Genomic DNA, 22996 nt, shown 5'->3' on the forward strand with positions numbered 1-22996 from the left:
TATTATTCAAATAGTCTCATCAAGCCTGAAAGCTGGCGATGAATAAACTGAGGATTTCTACCAAATCCTGCAGTCTGAAATGGATAGAACTTGCAATCAGGATGCACTAATAACTGGTGATTGGAAGGCAAAAGTTGAAAACAAAGAAGGACTGATAAGGAAATATGGTCTTGGTTGTGTAAATGAGCTTAGAGATTGTATCACACAAGCTTTTGGCTGGCCAAGGACTAACTCCTTGCAAATACCTTCTTAAAAATCACTACCAATCCACCTAGCTAGAGGGGAAAGCACGGTCAGTGAGGGAATTATGTGGAGCGAGGAGGAAACTATCATCTGAGTACGCCAGCTAAACGCTAACTCCCCTCTGGTAATTGGAAAGATGGCCCTTCCTTTCTGGCTCCAGCCTCTGCAGATAAAAAGCTTGGGGTTCCAACTCCACCAAATCACTGTTCTGCATCCCCCTTGAAGAAATGCAAACGAGGGCAGAGAGGTCTCCAGGGGCCAGGACCCAGTGGTGCAGAGATCTGCAGAGGGGGCCCTGAGAAGCAAGCGGGAAGGGTGCAGATAACACATGATTGAGCGCTGGGAAAAAACCCATCAGCCTCTTTCTGAAAAAGCAAACTTCCGCAGCTGAATCCACAGTTATCAGACAATCCGTGAATTGTGCTGACATCGACCGCTCTGCTCTACACTCCATTCCCGGCTTGTGGACCGATTAGAGGAAAATGCCTCGATTTAGATGACAGCAAACTGCTTTCTGAGCCTTGATTTCCTATTAGTTCATTAATCTCGCTATTCAGAACGCCAACAAGCCAGCTGATGATCATTCCGGAGGAAGTGGGCATTTCACTGAAGTAGGAGGGAAGGGGGGGTTAAACATGAAAGAGAAGCTTCCTGGATTCTTGGATGGAGGGATATCCCGAAATCAAGACATCAAGTTAGTAACAGTATTTACTAACCACTCTTAACGTACATACTGCACTGGGCAAAGCTGCTGCCAAGGACCTCTTTAAAGTACTGGTGAGGAAGGATGTCACTTAAAAGACTAAGGTGGGTCTTCCCCAAGACATCGTATTTTCAACAACGGATAGGGAAGAATGAAGAATAATTGATGTCTTTTAATTGTGGTGTTGGTGACGACTATAATGGACTGCCAAAAGGGCAGACACTGTCATGGAAGAAGTGGTGAGACTGCTCCTTAAAGCCAAGAATGGCAAGGCATCATCTCACATACTTTGGGCAGGTTACGACGAGAGGCCAGGCCTTGGGGAAGGACGTCATGCTTGGAAAAGTAGAAAGCGATAGAGAGGAAGACCCTCAATGGGATAAAATGACACAGCGACTGAAACAATGGGCATAGAGCAGAGGTGGTGAGGAGGGTGCAAGGGTGGGCAGGGATGCTGTGAGTTGGAGGTGACTTGTTGGCACCTAGCAATGACACAACAGCAAATGTGCCAAGAGTCCTGGAGGCAAAGAGACTTACATGTTGGGCTACTAACCAAAAGGTGCGAAGTTCGAATCTACTCGGAAGTGACAGAGATCAGCTGAGTCATCAACTTCCAAAGGTCAACTCCCAAGGCTCCTCAGGAAACAGGCAAGTGGTCCCCTCCCAGAAAGCCCCCATTCCTCCCTTCCTAGCCCCCTTCTCTCCTCCAACCCTTATTCTGTGCTGTTCAGTGTGACCCCATGTTACAAAATAGAACTGCACTAAAAGGTGTTCTAGGCTGCAGTCTTTGTGGGGGCAGAAGACCAGGGCTACTTTCCCAAAGAGTGGCTGGGAGATTTGAACCACCAGTCTTTCAATGAGACTTAATGGTTAACTTAACTGTTGTATCAGTGTCGGGTTGTTATGCGATACCAACTCTGCTCAGACTCACAGCGACACGACAGGACAGAGCCCGGCCTGCCGCCGTGCCAGCCTCGAACTCTCTGCTGTGCTCGAGCCTACTGGAGCGGTCACCATGCCAGGCCATCTCCACGAGGGTCTTCCTCTCTTTAGCTGATCTTTCCAAACACGATGTCCCTCTCCACGGACGGATCTCACTTGACAACATGCCCAAAGTGTGTGAGACCAAGAAGCATGCTGGCTGTACTTTTCTACCTGCCCTGGGCATGAGGTCAGCTCACTACCTATCTCTGTATCTCTTCTGAGTTTTCTTTCAGCAGAGAAGTGAGCCCCACATTATCCCACCTTTGTAAATGCATACAGATACACATCCATTTATCCCTTGTACAATTAACACAAAAATAGCAAGACATAATTCACAGAAGACTGAGTCCAAACTTGGACTGGTGATGCCAGTAACGCATGCTCATAGTGACACAATGGTGATAAGTCTATGGGCTGCCGTCATGCTCATAGTGACACAATGGTGATAAGTCTATGGGCTGCCGTGAGCACACAAGGTCAAGGACCGCATTTCCAAAGCACCCGGGAGTCTTGCTGCAGCTGTGACAGGGCCGTTCCCCACTTGGACAGCCTCTCTCTGGGAGGAGTAATTGAGTGGGAAGGACAACAAAGCAGCCAGGGTTGGGCTGGGATCCTCTCCCCTGCATTCTGGCAGGGTCTGCTCAGGCAGAAGGAAGAAGAATGTCCTTTGATCAAACACTGTCATTTCAGGTGAGGCTATTTCACTATGTGGGTGTTAGGTATGGTTTCCTCAATTCCAACATACAGTGAGACCCTCTGTACCACACAGTGCAACACTATGTGGTACAGGGCCAGCCTCACAGTTTCTGCCTAAACTCCTTGTTTGTAGCCCCTGAGTCAATCCATCTCATCGAGGGTCTTCCTCTTTTACACCAACCTTCTATTTGTCCACTTACAATGTCCTCAAGGGACTGGTCCCTCTTGAAACCAAGCTACATGTCTTCCAAGTCAGACTTTTTCCCCCCCAGGCAGTTCTCTAGACCAAGGTGGCTTAACTGTGAAGGTGATGTGGAAGTGATGTCATCGGTATTGTAAATACCAGCAGGGTTACTCCTGGCAGACAGGTTGCATCACAGCTTCCAGACTGAGAGTTACTAGGAAGCCAGCTCAGTCACAAACTTCTGGAATAGTGGGCTCTTGAAAACCCTAAGAATTTCACTTTGGGGTGTACTTACAGTATACCCATTTTGCAGTCCTGCTAACTGAGCCTGGAATGGCAACTTTCTAGCGTAAGTTCACACAGGAAGCTCAAAGATGGAGCTGGCAATCAATCACACCCCTTCTGGCTGTTTCCATATTCTGTGCTCCTTGCAGCCCCTCCTGGCCCCCAGTAGACACTCCCCACCCCAGGATCCTCACTCCTTGCTCCCTGCAGGCCCACGTCCTTGCTCATTACAACTTCTAGAACAGAGAGCCAGGTGAAAGGCCTCCTAGGAATTACCCCTCCAGTGCTGAAAATTAGAATAGCTCAGGAAGTGTTCAGCCAGAAGGACTCCTGGCCACATGCTTGTCACCTAAATGCCTGGTTTCAAAGGCCCCACCCTGTAGCAGGTGTGGGGACATAAGGCTGCCCTTCCCTCAGAGCTCGGTGTGATCAGGCATGGAGGGGATGGGTTCCAAGAGCAGCAGAGAGACCAGAGCCTGAGGACCAGACCCAGGGCTTTGTGCCTCTTGGGCTCAGGAGGTGCAGGGGCCAACATCCTGAGGTTTCACCAAGAGCCAGGTCTATCCCAGGCAGGCATGGGTGTGGTAGAAACCCCAGGAAGCTTAGGACTCCTTAGGGCTGGAATTCCACATCAACTCTCCCCAGTCTCACTCCTTTGCTCACTACCTGAGACCAGTCTAAACTGGAGTGAGTGCGCCCCTGCTGCCACTGTGGGACTGAGAGGCTGAGATGCCCAGAAGAGCAAGGCCTGCAGGGGAGAGAGGGATTCCTTGGATTCTTTACACTAAGTGAAACCCAGAAAGCACACAGCCACACATGCATTTGCAATTACTGTATGCACTTGAATGCTATTGATTAGTTTCTAGTGATTGGAGCAGAAAGTAGACTTAATCCAGGTCTACAGAGGGAGAGAGGGGGATAGGGAGGGTGCTCGGAAAGTCAACTGCAGTCTTTTACAGAGAACTGAACTCTGACTGCAATCTGGGGGTGCTGGGAGCTGTTAATGCACTCAACTGCCCACTGAATTAAAGGTTGGAGGGTCCAGTCCACCCAAAGGCACCTCAAAAGAAAGGCCTGGCAATCTGCCTCCCAAAATATCAGTCACTGGACACCCTTTAGAGTGCAGTTCTACTTTGTCACACGTGGGGTTCAAGAGTTAGAACTGATACAAAAGGAGCCCTGTTGTTGACATCAGGCTGTGTCATGCACTGGCTTTACTGAATGCTCTCCCCCAGATGAGGCAGAAATGAGCAGGCTGGAGACAGAAACGCAAAGTGACTTGTCCAAGGTCACATCCCTAAAGAGTGGGGAAAGCCTGGGTTTGAGTTCAGCTAACTGAGAATCTGAGCCCAGGATCACAGACTCTCCTGCCTTTGCCAGCCATGACCTGCAGTGAGTGGGGAATGGACGAGGGACGGAGGGCTTGTGCGGTCTGGCCTTCTCACCAGAACATGAGACCAGTGCAGCACCACAGAAAGTGGGCAAACTGGACACAGGGGCCAAGGTGCAAGCCCTGCGAGCCACGTCCCAGCTGTGAGAGCTGAGGCGGGCTGGCTGATCCTGCTGGCACTGACTCAGCTTCCACATCTGGACAATGGGAGAGTGAGGATGCTTGCCTCCCACCTCAAACAACACAGTGAAGATACAGGACTGAGACACCTCTTAACTCAGGGGCTGGCAAGCCACAGCGAAGGGGCCAGAGCCAGCCCACGGCCCGTCTCAATAAGTAATGTATATTGGAGCACAGGCATGTCCACTTGTTTAAACGCACTCCTTGGCTGCTTTGTCCGATGAGACGGAGGTGAGTGGCTGAAATGAAAACCTGTGGCCTGTTGTTGTTATTGTTGTTAGGTGCCATCTAGTCAGTTTCAGTTCATAGCAGCAACATGTACGACAGAGTGAAACACTGCCCGGTCCTTCTCCACCCTCACAATGTCTGCTGTGTGGGAACCCACTGCGGCAGACGCTGTGCCTTTCCGTATTATTCAGAGTCTTCCTCTTTTCTGTTGATTCTCTTACAAACCCGAAATATTTATCATCTGACACCTTACAAAGTTTGCCCACCTTCCATCTTAAGTGCTATGAAAATGTAGGGCATCCCGGTTTCCCAGGAGACATTATTTCTAACATTTTCCATCAGCTATGGCTATTATAAAGAACTGCTCTCTGGGCCCACTGTCCCAAATGTGGAGGCTCTTTTACACTGTATGAGATTAAAAAATCAGAGATACTTGATGCTTGTGTAAACAGGGCAGTCTAAAAACAGAGCCCTAAATGCATTATAAAGTCCTGACATGAGTCTGGAATCCATGTGGGATTTTAAAAACTTGCCATTTCTAATGGTTACTTTAACCCTGGTGTTGATCTGGGCCCTATACTCTAAAGACAACAATCCTTTGTTCCAAGGCTCGGCCTATGCAAGACAACTAAGCCTATTCCTGAAGATTCTTTAGGAGCTCTGGTGGCCTAGTGGTAAGGAGTTGTGCTGGAAACCCTAAAACAGGGAGTTCAAATCTACCAGTTGCTCCACATGAGAAAGATGGGCATTCTCGTCTCATCAGCTTTCAGTCAACAGCACATAAAACCAACAAAAGGTCTTTGTCATCATAGACAAATCAATGCAATATGGGCCTTGAGATACAAAATTATCTAAGTCTTTGCAACGAACACCCAGAAATAAACGTGACTGAGGAAGAACAACAGGTCACCAGAGAAATGGATTCTCTCTGCCAACTGGGGACTACTCTGTAATAAACTGAAAGGTGTATGCCTTTGACCAATCACAGAATCTCACCTATGTGTTATGGGCATATCATTACCAAAGTCTCACATCTAGATATGTGGCCTTTAACTCTCTTGATGGACCTTAAGTCAATAAGGAATGTTGTTACCTTTAGTTCCCAATGCAACAATTTAAGAACATATCCTGTTTTGTGGTCCAGTGGAATGGCCAAGTTCACCTTATGACAAAGGATGTTGCTCCTGCTATCACCATCTCTAGCCCTCAGCAAACTTTCCTTACTTTTTATTTAAACAGACTCCAGGGTGCTGCCCCGGGACAATCCCATGCTCCCTGAGCTACCGCCAAGCCCAGTGTGACTCTGTCTGATGTCGCTACAGGGGCAGCCACTTACTTGCAGTTTTTACACTTGAGGCCGAAAAGCATCCCTTTCCCACAGACAGTGCAGGTCTGCGACATCCAGTACTTGGTGGAGAACCTGTGGAGGAGAGAGAACCGTTCAGTGAGGCTGAACCGTGCTGACCAGGCTCTGGAAGCGCCGACTGCTTAAAGGCCAAGCTGATGAACTGCTGCCTTGGACGAGTCTGGATCCCAGCCCTGCTTCTTCCCACATATCACTGGAGCCTCAGTCTCCTCATCGGGAAAATGACTGTTGAAAAGATTGGATGAGATAACCCCTGAAATACAGTGTATACCCCAGAAATAGGGTTGTGACTCTGACTTTTAGCTTTCATAACAGGAATTTGTTCAGTAAATAATGCCAGGTGGTCTGCACTATGCCGGGTTCAGCTTAGCACAGAACAGCGGACTGGACTTGACCTGACCACAGAAAGCTGCAAAGTCAGGTGAGGCCTTCAGGGAGCCCAGCAGTGTCACTGCTGGTCACAGATGATCATGTTACCTGGAAAGCTTCAAAGAGCTGAGACTCCAAGTTTGAACAATAGAGCAGCGCTCCTTAGAATTAAAAATCTTAACAGACCACAGTTCATCAGTTTATCTGTGAAGCACTGATGTCTGCTGACAATACAGGGGAGGTTCCTCAGAGTGTGCCTATACATAGCTGGGTGGTGCAAACAAATGTTTCTGTGCTCACCAAAAAGTTTAGAGGTTGGCATCCACCCAGGGATACCTCAGAAGAAAGGCCTGGCAAGCTACATCTGAGAAATTAGTCCTTGAAAAACTCTATAGAGGACAGTTCTATTCTGAGACACACCAGGCTGCCCTGAGTCAGAATCAACTCCACAGCAAATGTTTCTCTCTTCATCTCTATCTCACGCTCTCTCATATAAAGCTGTGGACCAATGGGAGAACAGGAAGTAGATTAGCTTCTCCAATCCCCCTACTGCCAGGCAGGGTGCTTGCTTCCTGGAGAGAGAGGAGGGAACAGCAGGGCTGGGCCCAAGTACTGAAGGTTGTTGGGTCAAAGTTAATTTTAATTTTCAATTTCTGTCCCTGCCAGCAGGAATGGTATCTAATCTTTACCACCTCAGAGTGTCACAGCAAGTAGCGGCGGTGGTTATGTAACTTGGAGCCCAGGAATCTGAAGGGAAGTGTTGCCTCTCTCTGCTGTACCATTTGCCTGATCTGGGTCCAGAGCCTTTCAGAACTGAACAAACCGCCACCCAACACATACATCCCAGTGAAGACTTGTGCTGCCAAGAAAAAGTCTCTCCAGTTTGGGCCAGATGGTTAGTTAAGTTCCTTTCTGCCCCCTTTAGAGGGGACAGGGTTTAATGGGGTCTGTTTGGTAGGATTTGGCAACCCTGGGAAACATTTTACATCCATTATAGCCAAGGGGTCAGGGAGCTCTGGGGGCCTAGTGGGTGAGGAATTGTGCTGCCAAGCCAAAGGGAGATGGTTCAAATCTACCAGTTGCTCTGGGGGGAACACATGGGCAACCTCCTCCCATGCAATTTCTAGCATTTGAAAAACCTGCTGTGGGGTGGGGAGGGTGTAAGCTATGACTTGGTTCTGACTCAACATCGCATAGAAACAAAAACAATCATGGGATTGGGCTGATAGGGGAGTGGCAGGTGGGTCTCTTCTCATTTCCAGTCCTTCCCTCCCCAGACCAGCTCACTCCTTTCCTCCTCTGACTCAGGTGACCTGACATGACAGCTGATGGGACTTGAATTTCATTTCTGCACCAAAGCTGAGATGAGGGGAGGTTTCTCCCTGGCTCCAAAGAGGGCAGGAGACTTCTCAGCTCCTGAGAAGATGTGTCTAAGATCTGGAGAGCCTCAGGTGGACTCTCTCCTCGGACAGCCGCACTGGAGAACTAGAGGCCCACCTCGTCCCAGTATTATTGCTGTTAGGTGTAATCAGGTCCACCATGATTCACAGTGACCCTGTAAACAACAGGTCAAAACCTAGCCCTATCCTGTGCTGTTCTCACAGTCTATACCACGTTCACATCCATTTGTTGCAGTTACTGTGTCAATCCATCTCATTGATGGTCCAACATTAGAGCCAAAAGGCTTGGTGGCAGGGCAAACCAAATGCAGGATGATCCAGGCGTGGAGCCAGTCTAAGAATGTGGCAGAGACAGGACGCAGCAATCCTAGGGGTGCGTGACGTCAAAGGGTGGAACCCGGTGGTGTCAGTGGTTTATTGTACAAAATGCCTTTCCTCGACATTGAGCTCGACTTTGTCACATGGATGGGTGGGATCATGCAAACAGGACCTGTTGTGTTAGTGTGTCCACAAAGGGACTGGCCACTCTTGCCATTTAATGGAATGACTTCTGCAGTAGAAATTTGGGAGCCTCAACACCAAAAAGGAAGAGGAGGCACCACAAGTCCTGTGATGCTAGAGATTCCTGCACCAGCCAGACCAGGGTCCACACAAAAGCAACAGCACCCTCAGCAGAGAACCCGAAAACCAATGTTAACCTGGGACTGTGGTCCCTCAGGGCCAGAGCCAGAAGCTGCAACTGGCAGGACTAAGGGAACCTCATAACACTCACCTAAGCCATGAGGTGGAGGTCAAAGGGCCTGCAGCCACGCTAGAGAAGCTGTCTGGACTGTATCTGTATCCTGCTGCCAATGTGAATTATAGCCTGTTAAGTTCCCTCATAAACCCCATAATCATGACCATGGTTCTGTAAAATCTGTGTAGCTATTACAACGAATTTTTGACCCAGTGTAGCCGTAAGATTGGTGTTGGAATTAGTAGAAAACAGGTGAGGGAATGGGCAGTGGGGGTGATACCTGACCTAATGGGAGGAGGCTTTGTATTTTGAGTGTGGTGATGTGGGCAGGCAGTTACCCCTTGTGGAGCTGGGAGCCTTCAGAAGTAGCCACCCTCACACTGCTCTCACCCTGCCAGGAATTAGAGCCAGTCTTACAGATGAGGTGGAGTCAAGGAGTGGAGTAAACCGGTGGAAGGGGAGAAGGAAGAAGAAAGCTGATGGTGCTCATTTGAGGTGGGCAACTGAGGGGGTGGGGCAGATCCATGAACCAGGCCTGGTGTAGAGAGGCTAGCCAGGGTTTCTGAAACAAACACCTAGACCCCCTCTTACATGTCCTCTCTGCATCTCACCTCCGGATTCTGGATGTTTCTGTCACATATTTCTCACTGCTTCCTCCAACGTTTTCTCGTGAGTCTTAACAACGGCCTTGTCAACATACTTCCTTCAAGAAGTGTTGATGAGGTGGCCTCGGGGAGAAGCGTGCTCCCTCCTGCCTCACCCTCGGCCAAGGCTGCGTGTCTGCCCCTGTATTTACCCACTGATGGTCCTGTGGTGCTGTGCTGTTTATTCATCTGCTCCCTGCACTGGGCTGGGCCCTCCCACTCTGCATCATGCTCGGCGCTGCACTGCTGGTCCAGACACACTGTAAATAGCAGTCCAAAGGATCCATGGGTGAGCAGACAAGCCTCTGGGCTAGTCCAGGGAGCCCCAGTGCAAACGAAGAGCTCAGTCATGATCCAGAGGAACACAGAGGGCTGAAGCCAACTGGCTTTCAGATCCATCATGCAATACTCAGGGTCTCAGTTTGTTCATCTGACAAATGGGCACCCCCATACTTGCCCCACCTATCTCAGTGTGCACTAAAGGAAATAAAAAGTGGCAAGTTAAGGGTCATCTTTTAAGCATCTATGAGATTCCTGGAACTTTCTCAGAGAGTCTTGGTGGTATGCTGGTCAGAGCACTCAGCTGTTAATCAAAAGGTCTCAGCAGTTTGAAGTCTCCAGCTGTTCTGCAGGAGAAAGGAGTGGCTTTCTGCTCCTGTCAAGATTACAGGCCTGGGAACCTTGATGGGAGTGGGTTTTGGGGGTCTCTTCTCTCCCTAGTAATGGGCAGGTGTACCCCTACAGAGGCTGTTCTCGGCACTCAGCTCTGCACCGTCCCACACCCCAGCAGACAGACACCTGGCAGCTCCGGTTCTGTCTGTGTCTTCTGGGTGAGTGACCTCAAACTAGAATATAAAGCACGTATCTGAACAACAATATCATTTCTTGAGTATTTATTATTTTCCGGGCCTTGTGCTAAGCCCTTTCCATGCATTATCTCACTTAATCCTCACCACTCCCGTCAGAACTGCCTCATGAAAAAACAAAACAAATGGATCCTCAGAGAAGTCAAGTAGCTTCCTTAAGGTTGCCAGGCTAGGGCAGCTGGGCTCAGAAAACACACCAAGCTGACTTCAAGGCCCTGCTTGTCCCTGCTGTGTACTGGCTGTATAACAGGAGGCAAAAAAGGAAGCAGACGTCACCAAGGGGCAGCCTGGCCGAAGGGAGGGACACAGTGACTTAGGAGCTGAGCAAAGCGCTGCTCATCTCCTCTGACCCGGGTAGAGGGTCAGAGCCCAGTCCCACACCTCAGTGGCCGGGAGGCAGGCACCAGGGCACCTACCTGTGCTTGATGGAGTTGCCCAGGTCTCGGCGTGGGATCTGTGGGGACCAGCGAGGCACTGAGAGAGTGTCTGTGGGGAAAAAGGAGGAAAAACTCATTAAACAGAGGGATAGAGGCTGCTGGCTGAGGCTTGGGAGGGAGAGAGAGGCTTGACGTCCTCAGGAACAATACTGCTGCTGACCAAAATCACTCACTAAAACAAAGACATGTAGAAAACAGTCGTCTCAACTAACATATGGGCCCCTGGGCAATACTACTGTAAAAAAATGGGGAAAAGGAAATTGAGCTTCACTTCCACGTACGGTGTGCTTTATGTGGGCTAAGTTAACTCACACTTCAGTTCATGATACCATCAACGCAGCCCAAGCAACTCCCAGAAGAATGAACTCTAAAAGTGTTTCTTTTATTTGGCTTGTCCGCGAGTGACAATGATGTACCGAAAAGCTTTTTGTATTCAGAAAATATCTTCTGCTCTGTTAAAGATGTGTTGATGGGCAATATATGCGAACATTTCCCCCATCCTTGACTTTCTAATTAGAAAATCAAAATGTAAGCACATTGCTTCTAAAGACGGCAGTGATGTCTTCAGACCCCTGACTTCAGTGCTGCGTTCCACTGTGCTGTCTTCTGCTTGCACAGTGGCTCTCAGCTTCTCCTGGTTACCACACCCTCGCTTCCTTTGAGGGAGAGCCTCTATCTTTGAATCATCACACTAACTGGTAGGTGTTAATCAAGGTTTGGCCTTGTAGAAGTTTTTTACATGAGCACCAAGTAAACGAAGCCATCCATTAACAATAGCAACAACAAAATAAATCACAAACAAACAAACAAACAAAAAGAAACACAAAAACAAACCCAAACAACAAAAAAACACCAGCCCAAGCACAGGAGCTGGGAGGTTTCCCATCTCATAGGTTAGGGAACTGAGACTTAGAAAGGGAACATGACTTGTTCAAGTTCAGACACTCAATACACAGCAGGCCTGAATCCAGGCTTGAGCAGCTCTAGAACAGGTTCCTTGGATGCAAAGTTATAATGGAAACATATTCCAAATATACAGTTTTCCTAATTCATGCCATGCCCTGTACAACTCATAAAATTATTTAACTAATGTTTTAACTATTTTTTTAAAATACATTAATCACAAATTCAAACTTTAAATGTCTATCACCTTCTGCATATCATAGGCAACTATTTTTAAACTCTCCAATCATGTTGGAGATTAAGATTAAAATCATGCTACAAAAAGTAGATAGATGAACAAGTGGACAGATGAATGGATGGGTGGGTAGATGAATAAATGGATGGGTGGACAGACAGTCTGATGGATGAGGTAGGTGTGTAGGTAAATGGATTAATGGATGGATAGGCGGATGGATGAACAGATATGTGGGTATGTGGGGGGTTAAATAGGTGACTAGAAGGACAGATGGATGGAGGATGGGTTTATGGATGGGGTAGGTGAGTGGTTAGATGGATGGATTAATTGATATATGGATGCATGGATAGATAAATGGATAAATGGGTGAGTGGGTGGATGGACAGATAGATGGATGAATAGACAGGTGGGTGGGTGGATGGATAGATGAGTGGGTGGATGAATGAGTTGGTGGGTTGATGGATGGAAGGATGGGAGGGTGAAACAGTGAATCATACACGCTTCACGCTCAGTGCCTCTCTCTATTCACAGACCTTGAGTGGCAGCTCTTACCTTCATCCTATCTGTCCACTATCCATATATCCTCCCCACCCTTGCATGCCCCAGAGAGGTGTGAAACAGCAGCAGGAATGAACGAGTGCTGCCTGTGAGACCTGCATCAAGACAGAGGCAGAAGGAGCGGGTGGTTGACCCCCACGTCAGCTCTCAGGCCAGATGGAGAGGCCCAGCTCCCTTCCCAGGCTGCTCATTCTTCACAGCACTTGTTACAGAGCATGCACTCATCAGGGAGCTGGGCATGTCCCAGCCTACCGGGGAGTACTTAGCCATTTAACCTCTAACACTTTCACTCTTCTCTTCTGTCTAATGGCACAGTCAACAGCCATCTGAACGCTGTTTCCAGGAGCCCCAAATCTGCCCTTGTAGAGCTGGGTCTCTTTCTGGGAGAGCTAATGACTTTCTAAGCTCTAAAGGGCAGAGAAAACCCAAGACGGAGACAGCATGAGATATTAATCCGAGTTCTAGCCTGTGGAAATTCCTTTAGTTTAACAGAAAACTAAATGTCATCAAGCCAAAGTCAACGTTACTACTTGTTTAAGTTTCTGATGGTAATAAAAAAGACAAGAAGAAAGTATTTTCTTTTTCTTTTTAAACAGAATAACCTTCCATTTCTAGTTTTCTCTCACTGGTGACTGAAGTCAGATGAGTTAAGTAGGATACTACCTGCTAATCCTTTATGCTTCTTTCTCCAACATCAAGGTATAAGAGCTGTGTCTGGGAGAAAGTGTTTATGCACACCCATAGCCTCCTTGTGCAAACCTACAAAACTAAAGGCACCCATGTGTGTCATGTCATGTGCCATTACCAGTCAACAATAGTGAGACATATTTAATCTAGAGAAATAGGTTGAGAAAGATTCCACATCTTGACTAGAAAGAGCACAGAGGTTGATTAGCAATGTCTACCATGGGTAAAAGAAAGAGCATCAAGATTGATTAGCAATGTCTGCTGTGGGTGAAGCATAAGAGGGTCCCAAGGAGTCTGCTGTTGTTTGCAAGGGGGTCAAACACAAGGAGTCACACCTCCTTTTCTTCACATGGCTTACTTCATACATGCTTGCTGAATTCAAGATTTATTTTAATAAAAACCATTCACGCTTACTGAGTATGTAGTGACCACTATACTGTGCGGTTTACACCAGGAAACTATGCTTCTGTGAAGTCAGAAAAGTCCTTCAGCCCATCCTCATTGTGCAAAAGAAGTCACAGGAGCTCAGAGCGGAAGCTAGTGGGAGGTCACACAATCAATTACTACCAGGAGAACATCAAGCAATCACTTTACAATTAGTTACAAGTCCTTCGGAAGCCCCTATATGCATATTTTCTACTGGGGTGTCTTCCAGTGCCCCTCTGAGGACATGTGGCAATGCCTAGTGCCATTTCAGGCTACCATAACCAGGGGATAGATCTTACCGGCATTGTATGGACAGACAAAGGGTGCCGTTTGACCTCCCACAGGGCACAGGGCTGCTGTTGAGTCATCTATGACTCACAGCAACCCTGTGAGCAACAGATCGAAGCTTTGCCTCTATCCTGTGCCATTCTCATGATCTCTGGCACACTTAAACCCGTTCTACTGGCCACTGAGTCAGCCCATCCCATTGAGGGTCGTCGTGTATTCTGGTGACCCTCTACTGTTCCCACCATGTCACCCTCTTCCGAGAACCAGCATCTCCTGACAGCACATACAGGACGACGTTTCCTCATCCCTGCCTCCATTCATTCATGGATGGAGCTCGTGGTGGCACTTCCTCCAGTGCAGATTTGTTTGTCCTTTTGCCAATCCATGATATAGTAAATTTCTTTGCCAACACTACAGTTGAAAGGCATCAGTTCTTCCTCAGTCTTTCTTATTCATTGTCCAACTTCTTTTCTTTTTCATTCAAAGCAACTGAAAAATTCCACCGCTTGAGTGAGGTCCAGGGCAGATCCTCACAAAAAGAATTACCTGATCCTAAATGTCGACAGAGTCAAGGTAAAGAGTCCTGCTCTCATGATTCTCCACTTCTCTATCCCTCTTCCACCACCATCCATGCCTAGAAAGGAGTGCAGACAGCATCTCTGAAGGTTGTTAGGGAACAAATCTTCCATTCTTATGAGCAAATGCCAGTGTCAGACACGGGGCCCACTTATTCTGTTATTCTCAACGGCAGTATCCTCTTAAAATAAGATGATGTAATTAAGTTTAATAGTTTGGATTCATTTCCCAGTATTGGGTGTATGTATGTGTGTGAATGGGGGGTGAGTTCTGTCAATTATAAACAGTGGCTGCAGCATCTTTAGTCCTGAGCAGTAAATAACCCCCACATGGCTCCTATGTGGGTGTGAAGAGTTGAACTCTGAGAGCTTCTCTTTACTTTCTTCATTTGGATTTCATTAAACCTGCCAGCAAGAACCTTACAGCAAAGGCAACCTATTTCAAGGGAAAGGGGAAGAATCTATGAAAATTCAGGCCTTATCATAACAGAGAAGGCAAATAACATTTACAGCAATTAAGCTGATACAGAAACTTCTGTTTAACAATCAAAGCACCTATTAAGATGTCTCCATAGCGGAGCAAAACCTTCTTTTCTTCCCTAATTTTCTGATAATAAGTCATGCAGACACAGCAGCAGAATTTGCACATCCCTGGTGCCTTCAGTCCTCAGGGTAGAATAATAGCTCTTTCTTCGGGAAAATGTTCATCTTCAGCACGTGGCAATGGAGCATGGTGGAGGCAGGGGGTTTCTCCCCACAGGTCCCACGTCGAGATCCCTACAGGAATGGCTCCACTTAGAAGACAGGGGGAGGACTTGGGAACTCTGGTCATTACAATCCCCTGGTAGCCAGACAAAGGGATCGTTGGGGGTGTGGAGTGTCTAATAGCTCACATGTTGAGCTGCTAAATGAAGGACTGGCAGTTCAAATTCACCAAGTGCTCCCTGGAAAAGATTTGCATTCTTGTTAACTCACTGGGTGTGGCCATGAGTTAATGAGCTTGGTTTGGTTTTGGGAACCAGGTAAGAAATCTTGTTGGTTAAAGTACTAGACTATTTACCAAAAGGTTAGTGGTTCAAATCCACCAGCAGCTCCACTGAAGAACGAAGAGTAGTATTCTCCCATAAAGAGTCCCCCAAAACTCAGTGCTATCTATTGAGTAAATTCTAGTGCCAAGTGACCCTCCATTCTATTTCCAAATACATAGGTTTTTACAGGTGGGAACTACCCATTTTGTCTGCTACTGTGAGGCTGGTAGATTCAAAATAACAACCTGAGACATCATGCACTCAGCTGCCAGAAAAGCTCACAGTCTGGAGACCCTATGAGGCTGTTCTAACCCTGTCTTATAGGGTCACAATGAGAAGGAATTGATTTGACAGCAATGGGTTTAATTTGGCCTGGGACACAGTCAGCCAGCCAGAAGGCCCATAGATTTAGGCATCTCCAAGATTTAAAGCTTCATAAGAAAGAACTCTCTGATTCCAATCTAGTGAATTTGAAGGCAGACCAGAAGAGGAACTGCACATGGAAAAACCACAGAGACATCAAGTCAACGTGGGACATGATGAAGGGGGCGGGTGGCAGTGGGGAGAGAAGGAACAAGGAGAGGGGAGTACTCCTAAGACAGAGGCCTCCACTTTTCAAAAGTTTCCTTTACACTTTTACAAAACCCCTAAATGACTGCCTGTTCTTGCTATCTGAAGAGAATTTTTACAGTCCTCCCCCCCCAAAAAAAACACCCCAAAGACAAAAAGCCTAACCAGAGTTGCAGCGTTGGTTCTCCAGCGAGCTGCGGAGAGGAAGCATGCACCCCGAGTGGTGAGCGTGGCCTCATCAAACCCCTTCCCGGGAGCGCCACGCGGCATCTTCGCATCAGGCTGCCATGGGTCTGAACTCTGTGAGCACTGTACGTGAGGGTTATTTTAGGCTTCGTGTGCTGTTCGGTATAATTTGGTAGGTTATTTTTGGGTCTGGGAACGCTCAAATATTTTTCCCCCCATATAAATTAATGGTGATTACTCTCTTTACATCATTTTGGCTTACGAAAGATGTGATTACACAGGCATACTCTATTTTTGGCAAGCAGGGGAACCTGCACACACAAAACAAATCAAGGGGAAAGATGGTTGTACTTGCTTCAAGTTACCACAGACCGAGCACTGTTGCCCAATAAGCCTTTCACATATATGCTCTCATCAAATCTACACGATGGTTTGGTGGTAGAACACTCATCTTCTACGTGGGAGACTCAGGTTTAAATCCTGGCCAATGCTGCTCATGGGCTGTCACCAACTATCTGTAGAATAAAAACTTGCCTGATGTTACAAGGCTAAAAAAAGGTTTCACTGATGCTTTCAGACTAAGTTAGACTAGGAAGAAAGGCCTAGATATCTACTTTCAATCACTGGCCAATGTGAATCACAATGGTTTTATCTGCAGTTGATCATGAAGATGGTGCAGGACTGGAGGCAAGCCTTTGATTCTGCTGTTCCTGAGGTTACCATGAGCTGAGGCCCATTATGGCCATTAGCAATAATGTGTATAATACAATCACTGCCTAGGAACCTCTGCCTCAAATGAACAATCCACATCCCATCACCATGCCCCTCTCATATGCCTGGAAAAGAGAAGTGGACGCTGGCTGGTTCTATAGTCTGGTGATGCTAAAGAGTTCAGCTACTATCACAAGCCCCATTTCACCACTGAGGAAATCTAGACATTACATCATCTTCCCCAGCACAAGTAAACAACAGGGCTGGCACTGCTAATTCAGGCTGCATCGCTGAGGCTGAGGCTCAGTAAGTGGTTATGTTGTTAGGTGCTGTCAAGGCAGGTACGATTCAGGAACAACACATCTACCTTGTCCTATCCCGTGCCACTGTCATCATCTCTGTCACACGTAGGCAAAACTGCTGCAATCCGGCTGCAGTCACTGTGTTAATCTGTCTCATTGAGGGTCTTCCTCACTTTTGCTGACCCTCCAAGTTTCTGAGAATCATGTCCCTTTCCAACAAGTAGCACAATAAGTGGTAATTTTAAACCCATTTTACAGATGAAAACAGTGTGACTTAGATATACCAAGAGACTGTCTATATTTATTAAGTGACTGAATTGGGGTTTAAGTCACAGATGGGACAACTGGGTGCTTCTAGTACAGACTGCCCACCAAATACAGGGAGTACTGCCCAAACCATCCCATATTGTCTGGGAAAAGCAAGAGAGATGTAGAATACCAATCCTCTTCAGCTCATGGAGTTCTGGTGACCTTGTGGTAAGAAGCTGCTCTACAATTGCAAAGGTATATGGTTCAAATCCAACAGCTGCTCTGCAGGAGAAGGATGGGCAATCTCTTCCCATGTAACTTACTGTCTCTAAAAACCAGCTAGAGGGTCAGTTATGGGTCGGTTCCGACTCAACAGTACACAACAGTAAGATCAGGAAAGAGTCACGAAGGATGGGAGAGGACGCAACAGCAAGTGGCTGGTTCCTTCAGTCACTCACAACTCACGAAGTCATTCACCACTTCACGGAGCAAAGTAATGTCCCCCGAAGGAATCAGCGTCCTACATCACTGAGCCTGTGATGATGTCACCTTATATGGCAGACGTGATCACTGACCTGTGGGAGATTATCCTGGACTATCTGGTGGGCACAATGTCATCATAAGGGTCCTTAGAATGGGAAGAGGGCAGTAAGGGAGTCAGGTAATGTCAGATGGTATAAGCAAAGGTCCAGGGATTTGACTGCTAATTTAAAGAGGGGTGAAGACCAAAAGATAAGAAGTCAGCGGTCTCTAGAAGGGAAAGGTCAGACTCTACAGGGGTGAACAGTCCTACTGCTGACACCAAAGTCAGCACTGACCTTGACCCTTTAGAACCATTTCAGACTTCCACCCTTCAGAGTTACGGGACAGCATCCTTGAATCACTAAGCTTGTGGCAATCTGTTACAACACATGGAAGGCACGGATTTCAACACTGAAATTATGGTGAACAAGACAACTGAGTTTTCTGCACACATGGCCTAGAGGGTGAGTCTATACTGAGTAAAAGACATGTTTATACATTCCACAGAGGGAGGGAAGGAAGTATGGATGTGGGGGTTTGCTTTAAGGCAATGGCAACACAGAAGAGGAAGAGATGTGTGTTCAGCCTTTCAAACTTGAGAGCATCCTAGGGTGACCAAGGTGAGAACAGACTGTCACTTAAAACAGAGTCCTCTCCACTCATTGCTTAGTCCCATACCTCACACACATTTCCCTCTCCTCTCTCTTCCCACATAGAACAGCACCAGCTCTGAACCCCAAATGACCATTTTGTTTCCTAACCCAAGTCTGTCCCATCTTCTGTCACAATCTTACAAGAACCTCTGCCTCAAATGAACAATCCACATGCCATCACCATGTCCCCTCTCATATGCCTAGAAAAGCAAAGGGGATGCTGGCTGTTCTATACTATGTGTTCTTCTCATAGGAAGCTCTCTACTTTCTGGGCTCCAGAGGAGGACAAGGTGAATGAAGTCTTTTGCCCCAAACCCAGCAACTGCTGTACTAGAAAAATCTACTATGGTGCTTCCAAGGGGACAGTTCACATTGTCAGTGGGTAATGTGTGACCATTTCCACGCAGAAAGGACAAAGAGAAAGCTGTGGAAAGAAGGCTAAGATAATTAAAATGTCATTCTTTGTCTTTTGTCTACTGTGGAGACAAAAATGATAGGCTGAGAGCTCTGGGAGGGGAGGGCTAGGCTTCTGCCACCACCATATCCTAGCTTGAGAGCCACATAGATAATAAATGCAAATATGTGCTCAGTGAATGAATGAATGGATGGATGGGTGGATCAGTGGTGGATGGTTAAATTAACAATCAAGTCCTGGCCCAAAATTTCTTCGTTCACAGGTTAAGAAGAGTTTTAAAAAATGACATGGTGGCAGCAGCTGAAGTCTTTGCCTGACTTCACAATGGGAAAAGAGAATCAGGATGAACAGCTCAAGGATACATCTCTTCTGCAATCTTTTTTACCAATTTTGATGTCTGTTGTCCCTCTCACTATACCACTTCTCTATTAGGTTTGAATATTTGTTGCAATGACCACACAGAACACACAGACAGTATTTGTAATTATGGAGTATACTAGAGAAGTACTAGGTTATAATTCAGGATCAGGAAGAACTCAGGATGTTGGCTATGCCAACAGGCAGGCTTCCCCCAGGCCCTCAGCTTCTTGATCATCAGCTCCCTGGTCCTCAGCCTGTTAGTCTGGCCTGGTTTCTGCTTTGCTTGGACAATTGCTTAAAAACAAAACAAAACACACAACAAACACTAGCATCACCCAAAAGTGGAACAAGAGGTGAACTACAAAGTGAACTTGGTGGGGGAAGGAGGGGGGGGAAAGTGCAACAATAAAGAATAATAATAAAAAAGATCGATGAAACAGTGTCCAGAAGTACTCCATCCATCACTAATGTCTGGCCTGAATCAGGTCACCTCTCATTCTGTGGGTGAGCAAACTTCACTGACAAATATCTGGAGGTACGTACTCCACCAGCAGGCCTCCTGTCTGAAGGCAGTCAGAGCTCTCATTCTGTAGGCCAACAAGCCCATATGCCATCTGCTGGTCTCCTGGTTCCATGCCACGTTTGCCACCAGGACTTCCTGCCATCTCACACCACCTTCATTGCTATAACTCTGTCACCCTGGTCTAGAAGGTTCTCACTGAAAGGATTTCATGTTCAAAAATCATACTCTGCTCCTGGATCTTCTTTCTCAGTAGGAATGACATTCCCTCTCTGCTCTGGGATTGGCTCTCTTTATAAACCAATAGCAGAGATGGAAAATCTAGCTAATTCCTTTGTTAGGATTTCTTACACTTTATTTTCACAATTTCGCTCTAAGGGTACCGTGCACCTTATATGCATTATTAGCAACGCTGTCCTAATTTTTGGTGGGCCACAAGTACCTTATTTGCATAGTTCCATCCAATCACTTTGCCGGAATCACAAGGTCATGTGTGGCTAGAAAAGTCTGCTAAGTAATTCACTGCAACCCAAGCAGAGAGAAGTATGATTTTGGGAAATCTTAAAGATGATCTTTATGAGACCTGGAACAAGACTTACACGATCTATCTTCAAAATGATTCTGCATGTTAGAGAAGGCAGGAAATATCATCCCTATCCAATAGATGGACAATGGAGGCTGATCTAGGATGTGAGTGGTTGCGTGCCGTTGGATAAGAGGTAGCCTCTCTGAGCTTCAGCATCAGTATACAAAATATGTAAGTGAGATAACAACACCCACTCCAAGGGGCCACTTGCAGGTTAACTGAGATTGGATTTACATGATATTCAGTGTAAATGAATGGAGGCAGAGCTCAGTCCTATTGACTGCATGTATCCAAAGTGGCTGCCTGTGCCATGCCATTGCAGCAATTTCTTCACACAACACTGTGAGCATAACCACAAGGATACATATCCCCCATCCTACAAACAAGGAAATTGAGGATGACTAACTTGTTCAAAATCACATATCTGAGCCCAGAGTACTATTAAATTAAAGCCTTGCTACCCATCCCTATGTCAGTCATAATGTCTCGTTCTGAGAGGAATGTAAAAATTATTTTTTTGGATCATACAATCTGGTCCTGGAACTGGACAGAGCCTCAAGAAACTGTCTACTGCAGTCCTCAACTCTCTAAGCATCTTGGTGAGACAATTCTCATCCTGACGTACTTCCCTGAAGATAGAGATCTCTGAATCCATCACATCATTGCTAACATGCTGACATTTACTGAGCACCTATTGCATGACTTAGATTAGGTGACTTTGATGGGTTCTTCCACTTAATGCTGTAACTCCACTTCAGTTAGGAGAGTGAGGACTTGAGCTAGGAAAGCTGGACTTTCTAGGTTCCTGCTCAGAAATGGAGCAAATGAAATGGAAGTTCCACAAGACCCTGCAGCTTGGAGTCCAGATGGGAGGGACTGAGAGGGGTCTTAGTAGGTGCGATGGGTTTCAATCATCTAGCACATTCTCTGGTCGTGAAGAAACCTGAAACTAATAACATTTATGCTGCTCAACTTTTCTTTTCAGGGCACCAGCCTGTCACCAGCTAAAATCCCTCTGATTTATCCGAGATGCCAACCCATACTTGACGGAAGCCGCTCATGAAATTATTCGCATAGCAGGGGAACAGCTCTATTTGCTTTAATATCCAATTCAAATAGATCAGATCTGAAAGTACTTTAATTATGTGCTGTCTCTAAAGGTTACATCTCCATGGTACTGCATGGCCGACTGGAGTTTCACTGTCTATTTGGCCACGACTGTTCCCTGAGACAGTGGCAAAGCACTTCTACAGCTTCTGAGCTGGGGAGCCTGCTGGCTCTGGGGACCCTGTGGCACTGGTGAACGTGGAGATGATAGGCCTACACAGGGTGCTGTGTCCTGGGGGGAGAAACAAGGTGGTGACAGGTGCTTGGGGTGAGCAAATATATTGCTTCTCGCTCTTGATGGAAGAGGGACCCCCAGGGCATCCAGTTAAAACAAAGCACAAGGTGAAAATTCAGAACCCATACTAGAAAGCATGGTGCAGGAAAGAAATGAAAACAGCATGCATTTATTGGAGGCCAGGCCAGGACATAACCTGACAGTGAGGCCCTTTAGTGTGGACACTGCCCATGAGTGGATCCTGACTCATGATGCCCCACCACAAAACCATCAGAAACCACGAGTCTCTGTTGCTGTTAATATTTATAGGAGGAGCATGCCTTATCCTGCTCCGATGGAGTGGCTGCAGGATTTGAACCGAGGACCTCTCTGTTGACAGCTCAACGTGTATTCCATTATGCCACCAGGGCTCCTTGAAGGCACAGAAGTAAGCTCTGTTTCTGAATAGGAACAGCCTGCAGGGCATTTACTTGCCCAATGGAGTGTGGGTGGGACACAGAAGTCAGCAGAATTGTGTTCAAACACCAGTTCTGTCACTTACTAGCAATAGGACCTTATGAACTGCCACCTCTCTGTGCCTTAAGTCTGTGAAAAGAGGGTACTGAAATCTCTCTTGTCATCTCTCTTGTAGGGCTGTCAGCAGATTAATAGGACAATATCACCAGAGTGTCTGTTACACAATTATCATTGCTGTTGTCATTATCACTCTGCCTCTAACACACCAGGTAGAAGACAGCAAAACTCTCCATGGATTCTGGTTTTGAGGTGAGGTGGGCAAACTCTGGTCTCACATCAAATCCAGTCTTCCACCTACTTTTCCAATAATGCTGCGCTGGAACACAGCCACACCCATTCTGTCTATGCCTCAGAGACTGACACAGATATCGAGGCTGCTTTCCTAACTATAATGACAGAGTTGAGCAGCTGTGGCAGACAGAGACCATATGGTCTTCCAAATTAAAAAAAATATTTATGACCCGGCCCTTTACAGAAAAAACAACAGCATGCCAGCCCCTGATTTAGAGCCATGTAACAACCCTTGCTGAAACTGAGGAGGACCTGAAGCGCTTGCTGCAGAGGATCAAGGACTTCAGCCTCCAATATGGATTGAGGCTCAATGTCAAGAAGACAAAGATTCTCACCACTGGACCAATTGGCAGCATCAGGAT

At 46.8% G+C, this 22996-nt stretch overlaps 1 protein-coding gene across 1 annotated transcript in view; it reads right to left on the bottom strand.

Annotated features, from left to right (window-relative positions):
• Positions 1-22996, bottom strand: part of KSR2 (kinase suppressor of ras 2) — a 425537-nt gene that overhangs the window by 104851 nt on the left and 297690 nt on the right. Inside the window, exons 6-7 of the mRNA XM_006890405.1 lie at positions 10691-10760; positions 6230-6313 (exon numbers count right to left, since the gene is read on the bottom strand). Coding sequence (XP_006890467.1) covers positions 6230-6313; positions 10691-10760 — 154 coding nt within the window. The remainder of the gene's footprint in view (positions 1-6229; positions 6314-10690; positions 10761-22996) is intronic.

This window comes from Elephantulus edwardii, unplaced genomic scaffold, assembly GCF_000299155.1.
Source record: "Elephantulus edwardii isolate Elephantulus edwardi_28Jun2011 unplaced genomic scaffold, EleEdw1.0 scaffold00089, whole genome shotgun sequence".
NCBI classification, from domain to species: Eukaryota; Metazoa; Chordata; class Mammalia; order Macroscelidea; family Macroscelididae; genus Elephantulus; species Elephantulus edwardii.